The 27,989-nt window shown below is 41.9% G+C and overlaps 1 protein-coding gene across 2 annotated transcripts in view; it reads left to right on the plus strand.

Moving 5' to 3' along the window:
- Nucleotides 1–70: 70 nt before the first annotated feature.
- Nucleotides 71–27,989, plus strand: part of kctd5b (potassium channel tetramerization domain containing 5b) — a 39,421-nt gene continuing 11,502 nt past the window's right edge. Inside the window, exons 1-5 of one of the 2 annotated variants that reach the window (XM_055924285.1) lie at nt 71–1,057; nt 21,963–22,071; nt 22,223–22,314; nt 24,721–24,816; nt 25,008–25,112. In XM_055924285.1, the coding sequence (XP_055780260.1) occupies nt 836–1,057; nt 21,963–22,071; nt 22,223–22,314; nt 24,721–24,816; nt 25,008–25,112 (624 nt within the window). In that variant the 5' untranslated portion in view covers nt 71–835. The remainder of the gene's footprint in view (nt 1,058–21,962; nt 22,072–22,222; nt 22,315–24,720; nt 24,817–25,007; nt 25,113–27,989) is intronic. The other variant, XM_055924294.1, reaches the window with a different exon arrangement.

The following is a 27,989-nucleotide window of genomic DNA, read 5'->3' on the forward strand; positions in this document are numbered from 1 at the left end:
CATAATACATGACTGCTGAAACATTACAAATGTATCTGTCCATCAGTTTTCTGCATAATGTTAAATTGATAGAATATAACGGCTTGCAAGAAAGTGTTAACATTCCAACATAGCTATAGAAATGTAAGGTCTACTGTATCCTGATTTCAATAATGTTGTGTACATTGATAGGAATGTTATGTATTTCAGAGATACGTTTGAAATTATTCTGCCCTTTGCTCACTACATATGCTATAAGTGGCGTGGTAGGCCTCTAGTAGATGGAGGAAAGGGAGTGGTATCGCCTGGGGTGCGTTCAGTTCGATTAAACGTATGCTACGTTTCGTAACTGCTTGTACTGAACGACACGGTCCCACGTTCTTGAACCTGTTATTTTTATACCTGCTCATGTCGTGAACAGACTGATAAGTGTCAAACTCATTCCACAGAGGGCTGACTGTCTGCAGGTTTTCGCGACACCTTTGTACTTGATTGAATTAAGGTCACTAATTAGTAAGGAAATCCCCTCACCTGGTAGTCTAGGTCTTGATTGAAATGAAAACCGCTTCGGCTCGCCGTGGTGAGTTTGACACTCCGGGACTATGAGGTGCGTTTGCGCTATTTGGATGGTGTGTCTGGAAGCAATGAGTGATTTATTTAACGGGCAGCGGTGCATTTTGAATCCACAACCCATCCCCTCTATTTTTTAACTGGTCGTTCAGAACAGCACCGTTTACGTTCCACTACGTTTTTTTCGTACTGAACGCAGCCCAGTGCATGGCGTGGAGCCTACTGGAGAGGAAAAGCTTCCTGTCAACAGCCTCACCCAGTCATACCAGAGGGCGTAGAAGAGGGGATGGCAGAAAACAGCTCCGATACTTGTGGTTCCGTTTATCGGAGGTGTTTGACTCATTCTACCGGGGGAAAAACCCAGTCAACCAGTAACGGGGTATCCAAATGGGTTCGCTTGAATGTGGGGGGAACGTATTTCTTAACAACACGACAGACGCTGTGCCGAGATCCGAAATCATTTCTGTACCGACTGAGCCAGGCTGACCCCGACCTCGACTCTGATAAGGTAATGTTAGCCGAGTTAGCTAGCCTTCTCCGGGTTTCTTGTGTCAATGGTGAATAATTCAATGTCTGTGGGTTCGCCTAACTAGGTTTTCTGCAAATGTAATGGTATAATGTACTGAAATTGATATTTTATGACCGATTGCAAACGACTACTACCTAGCTAGTTTACTAACGTTAATTCCAGATTCCGACAGCAGTCAAACGACGTACACTACATGACCAAACGTATGTGGACACCAACTCGTCAAACATCTCATTCCAAAATCATGCGTATTAATATGGAGTTATGGTCCATCCCGCTATAACAACATGTTGGTACATTGCTGCTGGGACTTGATTCCATTCAGCCACAATAGCATTAGTGAGGTCGGTTACTTATGTTGGGCGATTATCCCTGGCTCTCAGTCGGTGTTCCAATTCATCCCGAAGGTGTTTGATGGAGTTGAGGTCAGGGCTGTGTGCAGGCCAGTCAAGTTCTTCCACACTGATCTTGACAAACCATTTCTGTATGGACCTTGCTTTGTGCATGGGGCATTGTCATGCTGAAACAGGAAAGGGCCTTCCTCAAGCTGTTGTCACTAAGTTGGAATCACAGAATTGTCTAGAATGTCATTGTATGCTGCAGCATTAAGCTTTCACTTCACAGGAACTAAGGGGCCTAGCCCGAACTGAAAAATAGCCCCAGATAATTATTCCTCCACCACCAAACTTTACAGTTGGCACTATGCATTGGGGCAGGTAGAGTCCTCCTGGTATCGGCCAAACCCAGATTTGTCCGTCGGCTGCCAGATGGTGAAGCGTGATTCCACCACTCCAGCTGACGTTTGATATTACGCATGGTGATCTTAGGCTTGTGTGCACAGCTGCTCGGCCATGGAAAACCATTTCATGAAGCTCCCTACAAACAGTTCTTGTGCTGACATTGCTTCCAGATTTTTACACCCTAAGGCACTTGGGGGGATGGGGGGGCTTATGTGCTCTACCACTTCACGGCTCAGCCGTTGTTGCTCCAAATGTTTACACTTGAAAATAACAGAACTTAGAGTTGGCCTGGGCAGACTTGTTGGGAAGGTGGCATCCTATAACGTGCTACATTGGTAGGCACTGTGCTCTGCAGTAAGGCCATTCTACTGCCAATGTTTGTCAATGGAGATTGCATGCATCTGTGCTCAATTTTATACACCTGTCAGCAAATAGCCGAATCCACTAATTTGAGGGGAAGGGGTGTACACATACAAGTATCTAGTTGGTACTGGTAGCCTGCATCGGTTACACTAGCAGGAGAGCAGAACTGGTTTTCTAGTTACCAAGGTAGCTACAAACATTGTAAAGAGTTGGTTGATACAACGTAGACTAACAAGCTAGAATTAGCTCAAGGACATTTAATGATCATACATTGTCATCTTAGCTTCCTGAGATGGCTCGCCAGTCGTACCCTCCAATGCTCTCTTTACTCTGACTACTTGTTACAATGCTTGGGTATTATGTAGGCACTCAATGCCAACCTAAGTCTTAACAATATAGCATATTACCTTCTTGAAATATGTATTTTCAGTGCCATAATTAACTGTATTTATTTTTGTATTGGTGACCATGTCCAGTTTAAGGACACTGGTATTTTCCATTTTGACTTAAACATCAATTGCTGCCAGTGTTTTATGTTAATAACAGCTTTAAGTGATGGGTCGAACGGCTCTTTTTGGTGAAAGTCGGGGAACCGAATCGCATCTGTGAAAGAGCCGTTCAGCTGTGATTTGCATACAGCTACTACTGCTTTTTGAGTTCAAAACAATGTTTTTCTGCAGAGAAGTTAAAAATATTTATCTAAATGGGATGAATCCTCACTGCAGAAACAAATAGTGGGTAGTGTGTTAAACTTTTTTTTGCAGGCCATTTTAAGAATTTGGCCAGGTAAAAATGTATTTGACCTTACATTTCAGGGTCTGACAATGGTGGCCTACCCTTTTGTGCTTTACATTAGAGATGTGCAATATTTTTATGGTTCTATGTGTATTTTTTATTGTAAGTTCAACCTGAGCATGAAAAAACAAATAGCTTATTTCCTAATTAAACTACTATCATATTTACCTTGAATGTGTTTATTTAAAGACTACATTTGTCCTTTATTTGCCAAATTGAATGTTATTGTTAGTACAAAGTAGGATACAGTCTCAAAATACGTTTTTTCAGTCAACCAGAATTCATAGCTTTTGGCAATGGCTCACAGAATTTTGTTTTGGTCCTCATTTGTCCCCCTATGTTTCTGACCAAGTCGGGAGGTTAATGAAACAAATATATTTGTTTAAATGTGTCTATGAATGCTAGTATAGAAAGAACGCTGATTTGGACAGGCAGTGTTACAATCGTAACGTTTTTGAGGAAAGGTTGTTATTGTTATGCGTTTCGAGTATGATTGTATGCAAACTTTCTGTGCAGAGCTAACTTTAATCAAGTGCTTAGGTGATGTATAATTGGTTTCCTTTCTCTGCCAGTAACTTACTCGTTCTAAGCGTAACGGATGTGACCGTTACGAATGCTTCATAACAAGATTAATGACTCACTAGTCTGCAACACTTTATAACGCGATCATGGTGTTTGCAAACAAGCTTGCTGGCCTTTTTTATCGTGTGGGATATATTTTGGATCTACTCACGTTATCATATGAACTGCAGTCATGTTGTTCTGCTAACTGTAGCATTGCATAATTTAAGTTCTTAATCCATACAATTTCACCGGTCATGCTGAGTTGGTTTACTTCCTTGAGTAAGAACGGTTGACAATGTATCTGTGTAGTCTGTCCTGCACGTGCTTGTGAACTGCAGCTGTCAAGCCTGAGGTGATTTACGACCTGACAATAAATGTCTATGAAAGTGCAAACCCTGCACCAGTGGTAGGTTATTTCAATTAAACCTTTTTATTATTTCACGTAACGAAAATTAAGATGAACTCGAAATAGGAAAAACGTCAACAAAATGGCATATGTCAAGATACAGTAGAGATAAGGAATGAGTCCAGCTAGCTCAAACAAGGGAATGAAATCAGTGTATCAATCCCTGAGTCTAGGGTTAGAGGTATTCACGGAGTCTACAAAATATTAAGGTCACTTGCTCTTTCCATGACACACTGACTAGGTGACTCTCGATGAAAGCCATTATCCTTTATTGATGTAATTTGTTAAATCACCTTTAAAATCTATGTAGATGAATGAGAGGAAACAGGTTAAAGGATATTTAAGCCTTGAGACAATTGAGACATGAATTGTGTATGTGTGCCATTGAGGGTGAATGGGCAAGACGAAAATGTGTCTCTGAATGGGGTATGGTAGTAGGTGCCAGGCGCACCGGTTTGTGTTAAGAACTGCAACGCTGCTGGGTGCTCAACGGTTTCCCGTCTGTATTAAGAACAACATGGGCCAGCATCCCTGTGGAATGCTTTCAACGCCTTTTATAGAGGGGGAGTGCAACTTAATTAGGAAGCTGTTCCTAATGTTTGGTATATTTGGTGTGTGTGTGTGTGTGTGTGTATATATACAGGCAGTTTGTGGGACTGGTAACAGACCGACTCAGGTGCTGTTGAAATGCAGTTCTTGAGGAGGAACGATTTGTGTACATCTTGCCAGCCAAGGACGACCAGACTTGGGTGGCTGCAGGTCAAGTTCAGTCCCTGTGTCAATTTGTGGAAAATTATAGGGGGGGGGTACCGTTTCATAGAGCCTGTGCTGGCAGATTAAAGGGTGTTAGATCAAGACAAAGCCTCATCTTAAAAATAAACTTTAACAGTGTATTCTGTTACTCAGTAGGTGATTGATAACATTTAATATTTTAAAACATCTGTCATTTAATGATCTTGAATGAAATTACTAAAACGTTGTACATTTGAAATGGAGTGCAGTGTCTTTTGGGACCTTGTCACATCCATAACATTTTCCTCTAGTGTTATGAAAGTGCAACTATTTATATGATTGAGGTATGCAGCACTCTAATTCTCAATGAAAATGAGAGATTTTCTAATATTTTTTTTGCACATTTGGGCATTCATGGGACTCAAGTACACTTTGATAGCCTATGCAATAACTATACAATATACTGGTGATTTCTTGGTTCTTTGAGGTACAGTGCATTTTCAGATGACGCCAAAAGTATTATGATGACGTTTGGTGAATATCTTATATAAACACACATTTTGCACAGTCACACATAATGGTACAATTGTGGCCAAAAGCTTTGAGAATGACACAAATATAAATTTTCACAAAGTCTGCTGCCTCAGTTTGTATGATGGCAATTTGCATATACTCCAGAATGTTATGACGAGCGATCAGATTAATTGCAAAGTCCCTCTTTGCCATGCAAATTAACTGAATCTCCACTGCATTTCAGCCCTGCCACAAAAGGACCAGCTGACATCATGTCAGTGATTCTCTCGTTAACACAGGTGTGAGTGTTGACAAGGCTGGAGATCACTCTGTCATGCTGATTGAGTTTGAAAAACAGACTGGAAGCTTGAAAAAGAGGGTGGTGCTTGGAATCATTGTTCTTCCTCTGTCAACCAGGGTTACCTGCAAGGAAACATGTGCCGTCATCATTGCTTTGCACAAAAAGGGCTTCACAGGCAAGGATATTGCTGCCAGTAAGATTGCACCTAAATCAACCATTTATCGGATCATCAAGAACTTCAAAGAGAGCGGTTCAATTGTTTGTCAAAAGGCTTCAGGGCGCCCAAGAAAGTCCAGCAAGCGCCAGGACCATCTCCTAAAGTTGATTCAGCTGCGGGATCGGGGCACCACCAGTACAGAGCTTGCTCAGGAATGGCAGCAGGCAGGTGTGAGTGCAACTGCACGCACAGTGAAGCGAAGACTTTTGGAGGATGGCCTGGTGTCAAGAAGCGCAGAGAAGAAGCCACTTCTCTCCAGAAAAAGGGACAGACTGATATTCTGCAAAAGGTACAGGGATTGGACTGCTGAAGACTTGTGTAAAGTAATTTTCTCTGAATCCCCTTTCCGATTGTTTGGGGCATCCAGAAAAAAGCTTGTCCGGAGAAGACAAGGTGAGCGCTACCATCAGTCCTGTGCTATGCCAACAGTAAAGCATCCTGAGACCATTCATGTGTGGGGATGCTTCTCAGCCAAGGGAGTGGGCTCACTCACAATTTTGCCTAAGAACAGAGCCATGAATAAAGAATGGTACCAACACATCCTCCGAGAGCAACTTCTCCCAACCATCCAGGAACAGTTTGGTGACGAGCAATGCCTTTTCCCACATGATGGAGCACCTTGCCATAAGGCAATAGTGATAACTAAATTGCTCGGGGAACAAAACTTTGTTATTTTGGGTCCATGGCCAGGAAACTCCCCAGACCTTCATCCCATTGAGAACTTGTGGTCAATCCTCAAGAGGCGAGTGGACAAACCAAAACCCACAAATTCTGACAAGCTCCAAGCATTAATTATGCAAGAATGAGCTGCCATCAGTCAGGATGTGGCCCAGAAGTTAATTGACAGCATGCCAGGGCGGATTGCAGAGGTCTTGGAAAAAGAAGGGTCAACACTGCAAATATTGAGTCTTTGCATCAACTTCATGTAATTGTCAATAAAAGCCTTTGCCAGTTATGAAATGCTTGTAATTATACTTCAGTATTCCATAGTAACATCTGACAAAAATATCTAAAGACACTGAAGCAGCAAACTTTGTGGAAATTAATATTTGTGTTTTTCTCAAGACTTTTGGCCACGACTGTACATTTTCCTCTAAAGTGTATGTATGACTTTAAAAAATATATTTTCATTGTTTTTGTGTGTAGCCAAGCCTTACTTTCAAAGTGGCTATTAATATTTTACCTTAAGACTTTGAGATTCACTGACTTTTGCTAATGTGTCATTCTCCCAAAAATGCCTGTCCATATCTGTCACATCCATAACGCAAGTTGTTGTTTAATTACTTAAATGATATTACTTACATTTTTGTAATTGTGTACTCTTCCACTATAGGGTTCTACAAATATACACATTAACATTTTAATTTGTGCTTGATAAGTCAATTCTGTGAGACATTTTGTGTGCAAATGTCACATCTATAATGCTGGAATTGCCCTTTTAAGCATTTTGAACAAAAATCCAAATAAGCATACTCGTTCACTGGATGGAGTCAAATGAGCCGGCTCACCGAAAAGACTCGGATTGCCCATCACTCTACTAGTGTGTTTATGTTACCATATTGCTTGTGACACTAAGTACTTGTGGCAAGCAGAATCAACAACCTCTGCATCATTCAAGACTGTTGTTTTAGGGCTTGAACACAACAATGGCGTTTGCTTGCCGGGAGTACTTGCGAACTGAGTGCAAACCAATTTTACATGTAGAATCATGTGAAAATGTTGGTAGTCATGCCCGAGATCCGTGTAACAAGTACATTTGGATAGCCAAGCTTGTTTTACCCTCGTTGGTGCTAGATATCAGCAGACAATCCAGTAGGGGCTGGAAACTATAGTGAGCTTCGATTGGTCAATAGCAATGCGACGTCTCAGAATATTTACATAATGTTCAGCTTTCTCAAACTTTGGTCCCTCCCTGTTCATGCTCCCTTAGCCATGTTATTATTGCCCAACGGTCCCCTTCCCACTTAGCTTCCCTTCATTGAAAATGAATGGGGCTCCTTTGTTTCGCCCCCAATGTGCTACGTGGATTTCCAGTGTCAGATGTCAACAGCGCGCTGAACGAACAGGAGTTCCACATTCCGTGGGACGTGTGCGACCCAGTCCAGTTGGCTATTATGTCAATGCAAGCTGAAAAGTACCCAGGGCCTTGAGTTGGCTCCAAGTCAGAGCTGGTCCGTAGGAGCCGTGGCCCAGTGAGACGGGTGCCGGCCTGTGTAGATGGAAACAGAAGCCTGAGCGTTTTGGCTAAAACACTGGGGAGAATCCTCAATGGAAATGCGGCATAAGGGATTCAGACTACTGTATGGCGAGGAATGAACCAGTGCCCAACTGTGCATTGGCTAACTGGTTTGAATGCTTGCATGAATGACATTCCAGCCACGTGTGGTGAATTTCCTTTTTATCCACTGGGCATAGAGGAAGAAGCAGTTGTGTATGGGCAGCACCAGTTGTTGTGATGCTGCTCACACACAATGATAATGAAATGCATGCACTTGTTTTTTCAAGGTTAACGTGAGTTAATTTAGACAAATTGTTTTGCTGTGACATTTTTTTTAAATGAGAATGCTAGAAGAGGTAGGTCTAGCTACAAATAAGATTGTCATGCAATTTTGATGTCACAGTGCAAGGGAAAGTTGACTGACAGCTGAAATAAAAGCCAGATAGAAGATGGCAAAATAAATAAATATTATGTTGCTGTCTTTCACTTTCTAATAGAGGTTGACCGACTATGATTTTTCGATACCGATTATTGGACGACCAAAAAAAGCCGATACCGATTAATCGCCCGATTTTATAAAAATTAAATAAAAATTAAATAAAAAATGAAAAAAAGGGGAAAATAATTTTAAATAATGTATTTGTAATAATGACAATTACAACAATAGAATGAACACTTATTTTAACTGAATATATTACATCAATAAAATCAATTTAGCCTCAAATAAATAATGAAACATGTTCAATTTGGTTTAAATAATGCAAAAACAAAGTGTTGGAGAAGAAAGTAAAAGTGCAATATGTGCCATGTAAGAAAGCTAACGTTCAAGTTCCTTGCTCAGAACATGAGAACAATGAAAGCTGGTGGTTCCTTTTAACATGAGTCTTCATTATTCCCAGGTAAGAAGTTTTAGGTTGGAATTATAGGACCATTTCTCTCTCTACGATTTGTATTTCATATACCTTTGACTATTGTATGTTCTTATAGGCACTTTAGTATTGCCAGTGTAACAGTATAGCTTCCGTCCCTCTCCTCGGTCCTACCTGGGCTCGAACCAGGAACACATCGACAATAGCCACCCTCGAAGCAGCGTTACCCATGCAGAGCAAGGGGAACAACTACTCCAGGTCTCAGAGCGAGTAACGTTTGAAACGCTATTAGCGCCCACCCCGTTAACTAGCTAGCCATTTCACATCGGTTACACCAGCCTAATCTCGGGGGTTGATAGGCTTGAAGTCATAAACAGCGCAATGCTTCAAGCATTGCGAAGAGCTGCTGGCAAAACGCACGAAAGTGCTGTTTGAATGAATGCTTACGAGCCTGCTGGTGCCTACCATCGCTCAGTCAGACTGCTCTATCAAATCATAGACATAATAACACAGAAATACGAGCCTTAGGTCATTTAATATGGTCGAATCCGGAAACTATCATCTCGAAAACAAAAAGTTTATTCTTTCAGTGAAATAAGCAACCGTTCCGTATTTTATCTAACGGGTGGCATCCATAAGTCTAAATATTCTTGTTACATTGCACAACATTCAATGTTATGTCATAATTACGTAAAATTCTGGCGAATTAGTTCGCAACGAGCCAGGCGGCCCAAACTGCTGCATATACCCTGACTCTGTTGCAAGAAAAGTGACACACAGAAATTCATGTTAGCAGGCAATATTAACTAAATATGCAGGTTTAAAAATATATACTTGTGTACTGATTTTAAGAAAGGCATTGATGTTTATGGTTAAGTACCTTTTTCGCGAATGTGCACCGCATCGGTTATATGCAACGCAGGACACGCTAGATAAACTTGTAATAACATCAACCATGTGTTGTTAAGTAGTGATTATGATTGATTTTTTATAAGAAAAGTTTTAATGCTAGCTAGCAACTTACCTTGGCCTCTTACTGCATTCGTAACAGGCAGACTCCTCGGAGTGCAATGAGGCAGGTGGTTAGAGCGTTGGACTAGTTAACCGTAAGGTTGCAAGATTGAATCCCTGAGCTGACAAGGTAAAAATCTGTCGTTCTGCACCTGAACAAGGCAGTTAAGCCACCGTTCCTAGGCCGTCATTGAAAATAAGAATGTGTTCTTAACTGACTTGCCTAGTTAAATAAGTGTGTGTATTTAAAAAAAAAAAAAAAAGCCAAATCTGTGTCCAGAAATACCGATTTCCGATTGTTATGAAAACTTGAAATCGGCCCTAATTAATCGGCCATTACGATTAATCGGTCGACCTCTAGTTTCTAATAGGCCTAGTAACCTGCCCTGCAAATGCCTTAATATCCAACATATCTCTCTCCTTTCTGTCAGTCTTGCTATCCTTTCTCCCACTTCAGCTCTGTTTTTAAACACACACACACTGACTACCATCCTTAGTGCCCTTCACCCTCTGGCTGTGTGTCTGGTCTGTAAGGAGAAGCTTGTATGGATGTCTCTTTCACTGGCTTAGTTCATGTTCTAGCCATTTTCCAAGTCTGGTGGGGAGCCAAGGGATGATGTCACGCCCCTCCCTGAATGGGCTGTATGCTTGTATTGGGTGAGAATCAGGGGCCTCTGTTCTAGGGTTGGGCATTTTGAAATTATTAAACTATTATATCGTTCATTTTGTTTGCATATCCGGATAGTCGGAATGCGTGTTTTAAGAAACACATTTTTCTTCAATGGGGACTTGCTCGCATGCCCCTATCCACATTGACAGGACCGCAATGAAGGTGAAAAGCTTCAAGTTCCTCAGCGTACACGTCACTGATAATTTGTTATGGTGTGTGGTAAAGAAGGCGCAACAGCGCCTCTTCGACCTCAGGAGGCTGAAGAAATTTGGCTTGGCCCCAATGACAGATGCACAATTGAGAGCATCCTGTTGGGCTGTATCACCGCCTGGTACGGCAACCAAGAGGGTGGTGCGGTCTGCCCAAAGAGTTTGCCCTCTGTGATTATCTGCCCTCCAGAACACCTACAGCACCCGATGTCACAGGAAGGCCAAAAAGATCATCAAGAACAACAACCACCCGAGCCACGGCCTGTTCACCCCGCTATCATCCAGAAGGCGAGGTCAGTACAGGTGCATCAAAGCTGGGACAGAGAGACTGAAAAACAGCTTCTATATCAAGGCCATCAGACTGCTAAATAGCCATCACTAGCTGGCTACCACCTGGCTACTCCACCTTGCACCTTAGAGGCTGCTGCCCTATATACATAGACATGGAATCATTGGTCCCTTTTTAAAGTGACTAGTGTTCCACTATTAAATGTTTACATACTACTTTACTCATGTGTATATACTATATTCTATTCTACTGTATTTCAGTCAATGCCACTTGACATTTGTCATCCTAAGTTATATATTCCATTCTTTTACTTTAGATTTGTGTGTATTGTTACATACTACTGCACTGTTGGAGATAGGAACACAAGCATTTTGCTACACCCTCAATAAAATCTGCTAAAAAGGTGTATGTGACCATTTAAAGAGAGTCGGTGCACTCTGTTAAAGCACGGACTGGTGTTGAGTTGCGCAAGAGGAGCATGGGCCGGTGTTGAAGGGTGCAACTGCAACTCAAAATTCGGAGTTCCTGTATGTGGGCATTCCTGCATCTGCATCCTCTTTTTAAGCTATGACTCTAGTACATGGGCAGTGGCGCTCCAGTACAGTAGATGGTGGTAATTCACCATAACGTTGGATGCCGCCCGCTGATAAACCCCACAAGAAGAGGCAGGGTCGACAACGGTAGCTAGCTATAGCTAGTACACACCGGTAGAGTGTCCTTCGCCCCCGGGTGTCGGGCATTGTTTTCCCGCAATTCTGTTAACGGTGAGGGCAGGTGTTCGGCAGGCAGGAGCAAAGATGACTCCGGTATAAAGGAGGTGTAGGCGACAGTGTGCTAACTAGCGAGCTATCACAGTGTCGCAAACTAGTAAGCTAGCACACTGTGTCCCTCCCGCCTTCTGTGCTAGCTGGAAACGTGGGCGACCGGTAGACTGTGTCCCTGCCTGTCGGGCACGGTTTTCTCTGGAACACGGTTGAGTTGATGCAGGAACGCCCCAAATGGAGGGCTGCAGTTGTACACTTGGGCGTGTCTGACACAAAGTAGGCTAACCAACTCGCAAGTTGGACAAACTTGTTGCTGTGATAACTTATCTATCATCTCATCTGGCAGTGTCTGTCTTGACTGCATTCAATTTATTTTTTTAAAGAAGCAAGCTAGCTACACTAGCCAGTTAAGTTAGTTAGCCAGCTATTGAGGCTTTTGCTGCGCTCCTCGCGTCCTTGTCTACAACTCATATTAAACAGCCTACCTGTTGGTTAATCATTGTAGCCTACTCGTTTAGCCAATTTAATTATGTAATTGTAATTCCATTTTAAATACATGGAGCCTCTTGACAGTAGTGCTGCTTTGATTGATCAGCAATAACAAGCTACTCACAGGAAAGTGTGTAGGCTACCAGTACTTAGTGTGCCCCATAAACAATAACTAGTTTTACTAACATTTTGTAATGTCATGGTCTATCCTTGTATGTAGCAATGTCACATATATCATTTAATTTTAGACAAAGCCTTTTCATTGAAATGGGCCTTAAATGTTAGTATTCGAATACTTGAGAGTATTCATTTGACAGACATCTGTTCGGATATTTGAATAACCGTGCCCAATGCCCATCCCTACTCTGTTCGTCCATCTGTCAGCAGCAGTTTGCATTTCACTTATCCCCTCCGCCTAGGGGGGAACAACTCCAGAATATTTTTTTGCTTGACTCCCAAAACATGCTGAAACGGCTGTGTGCGCATACACGTTCAAACCACCTCATTATTGCAGTCCTACTTGGAAGACAAACGTTGCTTTCTAGATGGGACTGGCATGAGCATGATGCTGGCCATTTGTTTATTAACTTATAAAGGCCTATTTTGTTTGAAAATATGTGACGTGTAGGAACTAGAATATTTCTGCTGGGCGCAGCCTTGACAGATCCCATGGGATGATGCAGCGCACTCTATGCAGATAAGCTGTTCTTTGCCGTGTTTATAGGCCATAGCCTATTTGGATGGAATTAGTACAGCGGCGGCGCTGAATACCCAGTACGCGAGATGGTGGTTGTCAACAAAGCAGCATGACAGAAATGAATGCAGTTTTCGAACTACCGGTAGTTAATTTTGAAGAAATATAAAGTGATCTGTGCATTTGAACAACTTAAATACACCTATTAAACTTTAGTATGTCAAAAACCGAATGAACACTGCTGCACATGCTGCCACTGTTTTGAACAGGATAGATTATACCAAACCGGCTGCTCCGCGTGCGCTATCGTGCATAAATGTAATTAGCCAAACTCTGAATCAATTACATTAATTTGGGGACAGATCGAAACGCATTAAACATGTATGGCAATTTAGCTAGTTAGCTTGCACTTGCTAGCTAACTTGCTATTGCTAGCTAATTTGTCCTGGGATATAAACATTGAGTTGTTGTTTTAGCTGAAATGCACAAGGACCTCTACTCCGACAATAAATCCACACACAAAACGGCCAACCGAATCGTTTCTAGTCATCTCTCCTCCTTCCAGGCTTTTTCATCTTTGAACTTATATGGTGATCGCATCTAAACTTTCATAGTATTACCACGACAACCGGCAACAAAGTTCGTCTTTCAATCACCCACGTGGGTATAACCAATGAGGAGATGGCACGTGGGTAGCTGCTTCTATAAACCAATGAGGAGATGACTTTCAGCGCGATCTGCGTCAGAAATAGGAAAGACTTATATTTTGGCCCTTGGCGTCACAGACGGTCGTTGGCACGCGCAATAATTGAATAACATGGAATTCTAAATGTGTTTTGCACGTGATGTGTCTGGTCATGTTAGGGAGAACGCCACAAGCACGCAGATGCAAGTGAGAACTTTATCTAACTGGGGCTAGCTAGCTAACTTAATGTTAAAAAGCATGATGCGCTAACCAGTTAACGTTCATTCTGAAATAACTTCATATTTACGGGTTAGTCATGAGTTCAGAAAGACTTGACGTTGGCATGGGAGCTAACTATATAGCTAGCTGCTTAACAAATTCTCTATTTCGCACAATTACTGTAGCTGGCTAATTAATTTGATCATGCTTTGATACACCTGGTTTTATGCTGTTATAGTCTGCACATGTTTGCCCTGTCACCTACAGTAGAACCTGACAAACCACATTAAAATTGCCCATGCTTTTTTGTCCTACTAGAGCCGCGATGAAGGTTCTAGCTAGTCAATCCTTAAACTCTTGTTGGTTGTAGTTGTCTGGTTTCAGGTCCCAGGCTCCTATGATTTTTTATTTACAAGTTAATTAGATTTAGCGTTAGCTTCATCTGACAGACCAGATCTAGTCACACTTAGGTTCTCATCTTCAACCTACGGTCACATGCGGAAGTAAGCAGTCTGGTGCGAGAGACTCTTTGGGAGGAGACTCAGAAGAGCTCCAGAAGTTCTGACTGAGTGCACCAGGACGTTCCATTTACTTTGTGCTGTTTGCTATGGGCAGTTCCCCCTCATAGCAAATAGCTGGCAATTCTCGCACGATCTGCACAGTCTATGCGCCCACTGAGGTGGAGCTGCGGCTGCTGGCAGTCACTGAGGGGCAGAGTATTAATAGTATGTAACTGAACAACATATTTTGAACAATATATTTTTGTAATAAGAAAATGTGCGCATTGTACCGTACTTTTGAGCATTTAAAACACAATCCATGAATTCTCTTAACTGCCACCTGTAGTTGTTTTTTTTCATTCAATTTGCACTTATGACAAGCTTGGAGTGGAGGTTTTTGTAATTGGGCGTGAAGATGTTTCAAGGTCATGTCTAGACGATAGATAATAGGCTACACTAATAACTCGTGCTTGGCTGCCAAACAGCCTATATGTGTCCCCATAATATTTAAATTGTGGAATTGACATCATAATCATTATTTTAGCGGTCCATGGTAGACTTTCGTCCTAATAAAGTGATTTTTAGCTGCTGAACAGCATTTGTGTTTGAGACTGGATGAGGAAGTGAACTTGCCCTTTCCAAAAGGTTTAGCTCAGTCGCTTTGCAATCTATTGCCTAGGAAATTAACAGCCAAGGTTTCATTAAATAAACTATGGGCACGATACTTCCTATTGCACATTTAGGCCTAATTAAACTTCCATTTCAATTCACTGGCACAATGTACACTGAACAAAAATATAAACACAACATGTGAAGTGTTGGTCCCATGTTTCATGAGCTGAAATAAAATATCCCAGAAATGTTCCATGCGCACAAAAAGCTTATTTCTCTAATTCTGTTCACATATTTGTTTACGTCCCTGTTAGTGAGCATTTTTCCTTTGCCAAGATATTCCATTCACATGACGGGTGCGGCACATCAAAAATCTGAGGTAAATGGCATGATCATTACATAGATGGACCTTGTGCTGGGGGCCATAAAAGGCCACTCTAAATTGTGTATTGTTGTCACACGACACAATTCCACAGATGTTTTGAGGGAGAGTGCATTTCGCATGCTGTCTGCAGGAATGTCCACCACAGCTGTTGCCAGAGAATTTAATGTTAATTTCTCACAAATGTTGTTTAAGAGAATTTGGCAGTACGTCCAAGCAACCTCAACTGCAGACCACATGTAACCATGCCAGCCCAGGACCTCCACATATGGCTTCTTAACCTGCGGGATCGTCTGACACCAGCCACCCGGACAGCTGATGAAACTGGGTTTGCACAACGGAATAATTTCTGCACAAACTGTCAAACCATCTCAGGGAAGCTTATTGCGTGCTCCTCATCACCAGGGCCTTGACCTGACTGCAGTTCAGTGTCGTAACAGACTTCAGTGGGCAAATGCTCACCTTTGACAACTGGCACGCTGGAGAAGTGTGCTCTTCACGGATAAATCCCAGTTTCAACTGTACTGGGCAGACTGCGTGTGGGTGAGCGGTTTTCTGATGTTGACATTGTGAACAGCGTGCCCCGTGGTGGGGTTATGAATGGGTAGGCATAAGCTATGGACAACAAACACTTATTTCATTGATGGGAATTTGAATGCACAGATACCGTGACAAGATCTTGAGGCCCGTTGTCGTGCCATTCATCCACTGCTATCACCATGTTTCAGCATAATGCACAGCCCTGTGTCTCAAGGATCTGTACACAATTCCTGGAAGCTGAAAATGTCTCACTACTTCCATGGCCTGCATACTCACCAGACATGTCACCCATTGAGCATGTTTGGGATACTCTGGACCGATGTGTACAACAGCATGTACCCGCCAATATCCAGTGACTTCGCACAGCCATTGAAGAGGAGTGGGACAACATTCCACAGGTCACAATCAACAGCCTGATCAACTCTATGTGAAGGAGATGTCATGCTGCATAAGGCAAATGGTGGTCACACCAGATACTGACTGGTTTTCTGATCCGTGCCCCTACTTTTATTTATCTGTGACCAACCGATGCATATCTGTATTCCCAGTCATGTGAAATCAATAGATTAGGGCCTAATGAATTTTTTGTTAAATTGACTGAATTACCTTGAATGTTGGCTTTTTATATTTTTGTTCAGTGTAGAATAGTTTAGCCATACTCATTGATAGGCTAATCCTATACTTTTGGTGAATTTACGAGGCATTGTGAGATGCAGTATATAGCCTATGCTATATAACGTAAACTCGTACATCGCCTTGGTCCGTACAATTGCCCTTATTTTAGCGCCCCAAAAAACGTAATACTTCCAGATCAATTATGTCAATACCATTGTAAAGCACTTCCTCCCCTTTCCAACAGAATCAATTACATGACCTAAACACTGCCCGTTTCTGCATAATTCAAGCAGGCAATGAGCCCCGTCGGGTCTTCTTAAAAATGGCGGGTGGGGAAGCGAATCTAATGCGTGATAGTGAGGAGAGATGTCGTGTGGGAAAATAGCTTTTTTTCACTCGATCTGTCCAACTTATCACCTCTAAAAAATATATATATAAAACACTATAAAGAGTTTATATAATGTGTGATTACATACCTATTTGAAGGTTTGTGTCGATTTTGAATCGGGGTTTTTAGGGCAGTGCTAAAGTGATCTTAGAAGTTAACAGCGGCTTTGAGAATGATGATCGCTTGCAATGATGACGCAAAAAATTACTAGGTATGCCCCCATACCCCCGTCACTGTCCATTTCTTGTTTTTAAAGGATGAGAGAAGTGCAACACCTGCTGGAGAGAGATTGTAAGACAGAAATAGTTGCTTTATGCGTGCTGTACGTTACGACATGACACGCCACGATGTAACGGAGGGGCCGTTTTTTTTCTCCAACTTTTCTCCAATACTATAGAACCATTACCATGTCGATCAACGCTTGAATAGAAACCTAGTTCACACCCCTGATTTTGAAGTCAACACAGTCGTTACAGTTCCATTCGTTTCATTTGTAGCCTTGTTTGAATGTTGCAGTTGCGCACATTTGTACAGAATGGGGTGAGTTTACGTTACTGTCTGCCTGCCCTCTTCTCTCTCGCTGTGTCGCCTGCTCTTTCGCTTCGCTATGAAAAATGAGTGCATGTTCAGTCTTCGGTCTGTTGCGTGTAGAGTAGTTTACGCTAGCCTACTCATTGATTAGCCCCTACTTAATGAACTTGGGAGACATTGTAAGCCAAGAAATTGTGAAATACAGCTTTTGATTATCAATGCTCAGCTCTGATTGTCTGCGTGGTGGCCTACTTGTCTAGTTATGCCCTTCCCCTAAGTTATTTGCTGTGAAAGAGGCAAGAGTTTGAGTAGTTGCCGTTGGCTACTTCCGAGAACAGTCTCCTCCGTTGCAAAAATGCTGACTCCTAGCCGAGAAGTCTTCCTAGCGGAATCTATGCTTGACACCCAGAAATGGGAGTCGACACAGGGAATCGACGGGCAAGGAGTCGAAGAATCAATTATTTTGGAGCCGACTCTCCACCACTACCTCCGCCTCAGCACTGTTTTGTCATTTTTTTTTTTTTTTTTTAAGCGTCCGTATGCGTTTCGTTTCTCTTAATGCTCCATCACATTCCATTGCGCTCATCTACTAGCACCGTTAATCTCCATTACCACACATTCCCTTGGATTTACTGTTCTCAGTTCCTTTCATATTGTCATTTGTTCATGCAAATCTCCTAATCTCTCAATAGCCTAAATCAGTGTGTTTTTGGGTGGTTTGCCCAAACGTGAACAGCTGATCATAAATGGAGCAGCCCAGCCCAATCCCCTGCCTAAGTGCAGATTGGGCTCTCAGGCTAATGCACTACATATCCCTGTCTGCCAGCAGCTTTGACTAATAGCTACCTTCAATATAAAAAGAGCTATTCCCATCAACCATAGTCAGCCCTGTAGTCAACACCTTTCAAAAATGTTTATACATGAATTCATTTTGCACATGGTTGAGTGCAAGGCAAGTTAAAAAAAATAATAATAATTGGAGTCACTTCACATCCCTTCACTTGAACAGGAAGCACCAAAGACTGATGGCTAATTCAAGTGCTCTATTTTTGGCAATGCAGTATTGTGTTTACCACCTCAGGAAATGAGTGCCTTGGTCTTCAGTCACCTAGGCTGATGTGCTTCAGAAGGAGCTTTGCATTATTCATGTTGACTGGAGCCTGTTTTGCACATTGGGGTAAGCCAGGGAGAGAGTGTGTGGTAGTACTCACATGCACGGTCACCACAACTAAGATTCTCCCAAATTCTTGTTTCCAGAGGGAACTGCATCTATATTTTAAGACTCTTCTTCCTGCTTTTATTATTTTTTTTTAAATATTGAAAAGTATTAGATAATCACCTTACTTATGGGTCCTTTCTGCCACATAGCTCTTAGTTGATTTTTGACTGATTTTTGTGCACAGTTCTTGGCTAATTTAAAATAGTTGTTCTACCAACATTTTATCAGCCAAGTATACTGGGTCAGACGTCAGGTAAGTTGTGGATGGTCCTCTATCTAATGACTTAAGGACCATAAGCTTACAGGACCTCATCACTTTTTCCTTTGTTAATGTGAGATCAGACTACCCCTCTGAACCAAATGCAGGGCCACTCAAGTGACATTCCAGCTCTCTGGTTTTGAGAGCAACATCAATATTTCAAGAATTCCATTGCATAAAATTCTTGTTCCTTTCGCATCTAATTCTTTTCATATTCCTCTCCTATTTGCCTGCTGAGAAGGCTTTCTCCACGTGCGTGAGATGTGCGGCCGGCCCGCATTTAGTGCTGGGTTCACGCCTGAACACTGGGAGGGAGGCAGTGTAAATATTTAACACTACCAGCTCCATGCTCCTCCACTGTTGCCTTCACACTGCCACGCTCTAAACACCATGCCACAAATCACCAGAACCAGTGACAAGTCGACACCACCGCAGGGCACTTGCAAAAATAGGCTAGCCATGGATGACTGTACATGCCTTGGTGGCCCGGCCGCATGGCGATGGAACACTCCAGAAGTTAGCCAGCTCAGTCGGTCGCGTAATCGAGAAGCAGTAAGCTGTGTCTCGGTCTCCCTGTCGACTGATGGTTTCCGAGGCAGAGTAAATATTTTACGTTGCGCCTGTTTCTCCTCCTCTACAGGAATATTCCCCACCCAGAGAGTGCTTTGGACAGGAGTGATTTTCCCCTTTGCCAGCCCAGCAATGATGGAAATCTTTAACGGCCTCTGAGGGGAAAGCTTTCAGGGGCTTCTGAAAGGAGTTGTTCATTTTAGAACTTGAGACATTAATCCGTCATAAATTGTTCAGCTAAATGCACCGGCTGTGAGCCTGGTGAATGTGTGCCTTGAAAATGGTGGAAGAAGAAGAGGGGCGGGTGGGGGGGGGGATAAAAACTGTTAAAAGGTCAGACTTCTTCGAAAATATGTACACGCACAGTACCAGTCAAGTTTGGACACCAACTCATTCAAGGGTTTATCTTTATTTTTTACTATTTTCTACATTGTAGAATAATAGTGAAGACAAACTATAAAATAACACATATGGAATCATCTAGTATAAACAAAAGTGTTAAACAAATCAAAATATGTTTGAGGTTCTTCAAAGTAGCCACCCTTTGCCTTGATGACAGCTTTGCACACTCTTGACATGTGCATAACACTAGGATAGGCCACTTGTTCAGCTCAGAGCTGACACGTCAACGAGAGACTGAAACAATGTACAGATATAGCAACACAGAGGCATGCTTCTAAATCTAGGTGGCCTGTCCTTAAAACTGTCTATGAACCTTCATTGCTGCACATCAACAAAGTACAAACATGGCACAGTAATGTTTTCACTATGTACTTGCATCTGTTTAATTTAGCAGGACGTAAGTTATTTTTTGAGGTGCCGCTACACCAGAAAATGAGTCTTAACTGACCTATTTCTGTTCTCCTGTACTTTCCACCTGTAACTATGGTTAAATTAATGTCTGTAGAAGAATATTAAGGAACTGATGCGCAGAGCATTTGGACTAGTTCATAACCCATGGGGGTCCAGTGGGGTATTTTTGCAGTGGAAAGGAGGTCAGTCAGCCATGAATCTTCAGGTTCAGCACCTTAGAGAATGCTCTGAGACAGTTTCTCATTATTGGAAAGACCTAATGGGTTTAACAACGTTTGATGGCAGTCTATCAATGGCGAAGGAAGAGGTGTGTGTGTGTGTGTGTTTGCCTAGCTTTGTTTGACCAAGGCCTGGAAAGTATGAAAATGAAGAGTGTGTTGTGTAAATTATGTTGGGACAGCTGCCAGCCCAGTGCCTCAGCTAATTTGTCTAGATCGCTGAGGCCAAGTACTAAAAAGTATGCAAACTCACACATCCTGTTGCATTAACGAGATTTGCGTTACATTTGTTTTGTTTCACCCCCCCAAGTGTTTTTTTTTATTTATTTTTTTGGTGATTGACATTCACTCACCATTTCCCTTTTAATTTTAACTTGAATTATCTAAAAAAATAAAATCCTGTTCTCGGTGGACTAATATTAACTGCAGATTGCTGACAAACTGTCTCTGACTTCTGTGTTTTTCAATGGAATGAAGAGGGTGGTTGTGTAATTGGTTCCGTCTTGTTTTGCATTGAAGATGGTACAGTCGTGTTTTCCCTCTTGGTCCCCTCTGTGGATTCAGTCTCCTGTTCCAAATCTCATTCTGTTCTGCTCTAATTGTTTCAACAACCCATTCCCCCAGGAAACAAAGATTTTTTTATTTAAAAAAAAATTCAACGCAGTACTTATAACTAGTGGGCATTCCTATAAGTACTGTGATTTAGGACATCCTGCCTTTATGTACATATCTACCTCAAATACCTCATATCCCCGCACAGTGTTATGGTACTGGTATTTTATTCCTTGTGTAACCATTATTTTTAAACTGCATAATTGGGATGGGCTCATAAGTAAGCATTCCACAGTAGTCTACACCCATGGTATTCGGTGCATGTGACAAATAAAATGTTATAACCAATGGTATTTACCATATTCCTATAACATTTTATTTGTCACATGCACCGAATACCATGGGTGTAGACTACTGTGGAATGCTTACTTATGAGCCCATCCCAATGATGCAGTTTAAAAAATAATGGTTACACAAGGAATAAAATACCAGAATAGAGCTACATCCAGGGAGTACCCGTACCATAGCACTGTGCAGGGGTACAATGTATTTGAGGTAGATGTGTACATAAAGGCAGGATGTTCTATTCACTGTACTTACTGGAATATGGGAATGCCCACTGGTTATGAGCTCAAGAGGATCAAACTCTTGAGTGCTTCTGGGAATAAAGGCTAGAAATTATCGTTGATGGCTGTGTGTGTGTGTGTGTGTGTGTGTGACTCCTCAACACTTGCAAGGATTATGAGCCCAGTAGCTTCCTCCATCATTCATATGGACTTATGTTGGGGTTTCTGTTTCCTGATATATGCAGTGTGGTTTTGTGTGTTCTAACTTCTGTCCAGTGGTTTTCCTCTCTTCACTCAACTCAGTGGTCTTCGTCCGACAATGGTGAACTGTAAATCTTGACTTAATTCTTTTCTATCTGTTCCATTTACAGGATGACACTGGTGCCTATCTCATAGACAGAGACCCCACATACTTTGGGCCGGTACTGAACTACTTGAGGCATGGCAAGCTGGTGCTCAACAGGGAGCTGGCAGAGGAAGGTAAGACTAGACATGTGAGATGAATGTTGCTACTTATGTGCACAGTGAAGCTGTTGGTTTCCAACGTCAGCTCTTAAGTATCCTCTATCAGTCTGTTTTTATTATGTTGCTCATTCCTGCCAGAATGGATTCTTAATGTGTGTTTTTGAAGGTGTCCTGGAGGAAGCCGAATTCTACAATATCACATCATTAATCAAGCTCCTCAAGGACAAGATCAGGGAACGAGACTGCAAAACATCACAGGTAGGTGAACTTCCCAATCGCACGCTATTGATTTTGTATTTCTTCAAAACTCTTATCCCTTTTGTAAGGATACGTATCTTTTGACCGATGGTTAAAATAAACTCAGCAAAAAAAAGAAACATCCTCACTATCAACTGCGTTGTATTTTCAGCAAACTTAACATGTGTAAATATTTATGAACATAAGATTCAACAACTGAGATGTAAACTGAACAAGTTCCACAGACATGTGACTAACAGAAATTTAATGTCTCTGAACAAAGGGGGGGTCAAAAGTAACAGCCAGTATCTGGTGTGGCCACCAGCTGCGTTAAGTACTGCAGTGCATCTCTTCATGGACTGCACCAGATTTGCCAGTTCTTGCTGTGAGATGTTACCCCACTCTTCCACCAAGGCACCTGCAAGTTTTCGGACTTTTCTGGGGGGAATGGCCCTAGCCCTCACCCTCCGATCCAACAGGTTCCAGACGTGCTCAATGGGATTGAGATCCGGGCTCTTCGCAGGCCATAACAGAACACTGACATTCCTGTCTTGCAGGAAATTACGCACAGAACTAGCAGTATGGCTGGTGGCATTGTCATGCTGGAGGGTTATGTCAGGATGAGCCTGCAGGAAGGGTACCATATGAGGGAGGAGGATATCTTCCCTGTAACGCACAGCGTTGAGATTGCCTGCAATGACAACAAGCTCAGTCCGATGATGCTGTGACACACCGCCCCAGACCATGATGGACCTGCCACCTCCAAATCCATCCTGCTCTAGAGTACAGGCCTTGGTGTAATGCTCATTCCTTTGACGATAAATGTGAATCCGACCATCACCAGAGAGAGAACTGCACCTCGTCAGAGACGAGCACTTTTTGCCAGTCCTGTCTGGTCCAGCGACAGTGGGTTTGTGCCCATAGGCAACGTTATTGCCAGTGATGTCTGGTGAGGACCTGCCTTACAACATGCCTACAAGACCTCAGTCCAGTCTCTCTCAGCATATTGCGGACAGTCTGAGCATTGATGGAGGGATTGTGGGTTCCTGGTGTAATTCGGGCAGTTGTTGTTGCCATGTACCTGTCCCGCTGGTGTGATGTTCGGATGTACCGATCCTGTGCAGGTGTTGTTACACGTGGTCTGCCACTGCGAGGACGATTAGCTGTCCGCCCTGTCTCCCTGTAGCGCTGTCTTAGGCGTCTCACAGTACGGACGTTGCAATTTATTGCCCTGGCCACATCTGCAGTCCTCATGCCTCCTTGCAGCATGCCTAAGGCACGTTCACGCAGATGAGCAGGGTCCCTAGGCATCTTTCTTTTGGTGTTTTTCAGAGTCAGTAGAAAGTCTCCTAAGTGTTCATAACTGTGACCTTAATTGCCTACTGTCTGTAAGCTGTTAGTGTCTTAATGACCGTTCCACAGGTGCATGTTCATTAATTGTTTCTGGTTCATTGAACAAGCATGGGGAAACGGTGTTTAAACCCTTTACAATGAAGATCTGTGAAGTTATTTGGATTTTTACGAATTAACTTTCTTCTTTTGCTGAGTTTGTTAATTATGTAGATAATCCTTTGAGAGAACCAGTGGTCCAAACCTCATGTCTATCATAATCCATTCAAAAGTTATTGGAGTGTGTACCCTTTATAGGATGGCCAGAATTAGGGTGACTAAATCAACGGAGGCCAGAGGAAAAAAAGTGGTAAAGTTTTACGTTGCATTAGTTAGGCTGGATTCTGTGAAGAATTAAGGCTACTGGTACCTGAGAGGCTCACTTTCCCATTGAACTCGTCATTTTTCTTCTCAAATCTGCAGGACATAAAACAATAGAGGTAAGATGGATATTGGTTTTGAGATTTAGTATTTTCATATTTTAGTGTACGCTTTTTATATTCTTAATACCTGTTTTTTGAAGATTGCTCACAAAAACAAGTGTATATCTGTGAAATGTCAACGGAGCACTGAGCTTTTTATTTTCAAAGGCTTTTACATTTAATTCAGCTCGTGTCATGCTAATTTAGCTTTTTGCGACCTGCGGAAACAACTGAGGACGACGGCCATAAAATGTAAAATCCTCAAGTTATGAGAAACCTACACCACAATGTCAAGAGCTTGGTGCTTATCGGACGTATTAGGTTACGAAATCTGACTTTTTGTATACAATGTTAATGATAGGTTAAAAGACCCAACTGAACGATTCAGAACATGAAGAATCATACTTGTCTTGGTAACATGCATTTTAGGAAGTGACATTTCATCACCAAAGCACGTTTTCACCCACTCTGGGCAGAGGTGGGTAGACACCCTACCCTTTGGGATTGCTGGCCTTTGGCTGTGAGTGCACTGTTAATCAATGCACCTGCTCCATCGTGTGTGTAGCCAGAATTCACTCAACTCGAATACCCTCTCGTCTCCCTGCTCTCTCCCCAGGCTCCAGTGAAACATGTGTACCGGGTGCTGCAGTGCCAGGAGGAGGAGCTCACCCAGATGGTGTCCACCATGTCAGACGGCTGGAAGTTTGAGCAGGTAACGCTGCCTCTCGCCACGAGGAGCCAAATGTCCTCCTTTTATTTGTACTTCCCTCGACCCATAATCCTCACATCGCCCAAACAATCCAATTCATGAATTGGAAATTAACATAAAAAAAAAACTGTTACATTTTCTGTGTCTTATACGTGATCCGGGCATCCCTCTGTGCTCTGATTTGGTTGTTGCAGCTTGTCAGTATAGGTTACGGGCGGGCCCAGCAGTCAGAGTTTCTGCTGATTGTGTCAAGGGAGGTGAAGGGGGAGGAGTCTACTTTCCCAAGCCACAGCGGAGAGGTGTGTCCCACAATGTTCCGTCCACGGGCTGGTCACTGCATGTCCCCTATGTACCCATTCACAACCCTTTTGGCCTCTGTCCCAACTCTATGAACAGTAGGCAGCCATTTTGAGTTGATTTCAATTTTAAGATGTGTACTGTTGTCCAACAAAGGACCCAAATGAACACAGCACCCTTTCTATGTCTGTGTTTGATTATCCCCTTCACATTTTTGTTTTCAGTTTGTTGGTTATATGCAGGTTGTTCCACAAAGAGCTATTGCTATTTTTATAGAAATTGTGTGGCAATATGGAATTTTAAAAGCCAGTTATATTATATGAAGTGCCCTTTTTAATATAGACCACATCGAGAATTTATTAAGTCAAATTTTTATATGAAAAAAGGCTTGCTAAAGTACACATTCAACCCTGTGTCACTTCTAGGATGATTTTTATCCCACGTAATCCCCAAAATAAAGCTTAGTTATTTTGTTGCTTTGACAGTCATTTCTGAAGATTATTTATTTCATGTGATTAGTGATTCATTTACGTCTGTCCCTCATTTTAAGGTCAACCCTGTTACGTGAACTGAACTCTCGTTTTTAATATGGTGGAACTATTCCTTAAAACAATAATCTAACATTTGAACATCTAATACTCAAATCCTAGTGTAAAAGCAGGTGAGCTGGTTCTACTCTTTGGACATTTTCTAGTGTTCCACTCTTTGGACATTTTCCCCCTGTCACAAAGGGATTTATGGCTGATTTTAAGAAGAAATCATCAAACCTGTTTATTCTTTTAACCCATGCTAGTTTATGAGAGAAGGAAGAGATTGAAGCCTGATTAGGCTATTCACCTTATGTAGCCCCACCCACTTGACCCAGTTCCTGATTGAACGCTGTTGTCTTCCACCTTATGGCCTATTCTGGCCCATTGACACACTGCTAACCCAGGGAGAAGCAGTCGCTAAATATAAATCACACTTTTCCAAATTATTCATAGAATCTGAAAGATTGATTATTAACATGAGGAAAATTATATATTTTTTTAACACTTAATTTAAACGCTGACATTTGTGCAGTTAGCATTCCCATAGACTCAACATGGATGATTAGTTAGATAGCCTGTGAGGATAACGACCGTTATTTAGTTTAAATACGCTATTTCCCTTTTCACTCACAGAGCAATACTTGAAAGGATGAGTATGCTAGACACGAATACCATTGACAAAAGACAGACGCAATAGATTGATTAAAACAAACTCTTACCCAATGTAAATGCCACACACGAGTTCCTCTTGGGGATAGATCCAGAATCTCCTCATTGCCGCCCATCAAAATTAGCATTCATTTAGGTCATTGTTTATGTGTTGAGGTAAAAATCTGAGTATAATGCTTGTGTGAATGTCAACCCCAATACTTGTTCATGTCACCATCAACTGCTTTACACTCAAACTAATTCAACTACCACCACCGATTTTTCTGTATGGCTAGCTATGCTACCAGCTTATACAAAACGGGAGTTAGTATTTAGCAGAGATTATTATTTTTTAATAAACCCGAAAAGGACAACTTCTAAATATTATGTAGGGAAAACAGCCAAATATATCCTAATCGGATTTTACTAACCACACTGTGTGGGCCTGTTGGAACACATAAATCATGATGGATTTAACTGTTTTTGATTGGGCACCAATGATGGCGTCCTTGTTCTAGCCACGACGGTCTGCGTTCCATTGATCTCTTTTCTGCATGTTTGCCGAGAAGTTTCTCTGGAGATAACAATAGGTTGTTTTCTTTCTCTTGTGCCACATTACTAACTAGGTAACATCCATGTTTTAGTATGTCATTGCTGTCTGATGAAAACCTTCCTAAGTACATTTTTGCCAATTTTTATTATTTTACATGTAGTGTACATTGAGGTGAGCAGTAACTCACCTCAATGTACCCTGAATATTTCAGAACATTCTAGGACCTGGAAAATATATTCCAAATAGCTTCTTGAAATTGTAGGTTTGTTAATGGTCAAATATTGCATTTTCTTTCTTAATTTCCTTAAGTGTCTGGAAGATGAGAGGTTTTCATCAGACTGCGACAATATGGCAATTCTAATTTTGGCGTTTTTCCGGCATTAAAAACAAACGTTTTTATTTCAAGAAAGAGACTGAACATCTTTCAGATTCAGTGCACTTCATTAAATAGTTTTGACCAATGAAATTTATATTTAGCTCCTCCCTGGATTTGCTGTGTCAATGGGCCGCAAGTTGGAAGACAATGGCAACAAACTGACTGCACACTTGTTGCCAGGCTAGATAATGTAGATAGAAAGTCAATTTTGACCACAGTGTCAAAATAATTCATTTTGTGACACTTTAGCCTTCTGAAATGTTTGGACTTTGTCAAGAAATTATTAACAAAAAAAAAACAATTTACCATGATTTCCAGGAGGAATGAAAAGTAATATATTTTGTATACTAAACAGAAAATGTTGACTCAATAGGGCACTTTGATACAAGCACCAGATTTGGCACAGAGGTAGATGTACTGCATGTACCCTGAAGAGATATAGATATGGAGCCATCCAGATTTGGCCTTTAGTGGGTTTGGCAGCCACTAAAACAAAGTTAACTCTAACATTTTAATACATATTTAGCTTCTGTTCACTCAACTTGGTATAGAAAACATTGATCTTTCAAATGCAAAATTGGCACTAAATGTCTGATGGCTCCAGCGTGGCCATCTTTGTTTTCACATAGTCCTCTTTAACCAATCTTGGTCCTCTATTCACACCAGGGGTTGGAACCGGTTCAAGGAACAGAACTGAAAACCTGGGAACGAAAGTGATCTATATTGTTCCGGAACAGAACTGTTATTTTAAAAGCATTGGAACTGGTTATTA

Source organism: Salvelinus fontinalis, chromosome 1 (assembly GCF_029448725.1).
Source record: "Salvelinus fontinalis isolate EN_2023a chromosome 1, ASM2944872v1, whole genome shotgun sequence".
Lineage (NCBI taxonomy): Eukaryota > Metazoa > Chordata > Actinopteri > Salmoniformes > Salmonidae > Salvelinus > Salvelinus fontinalis.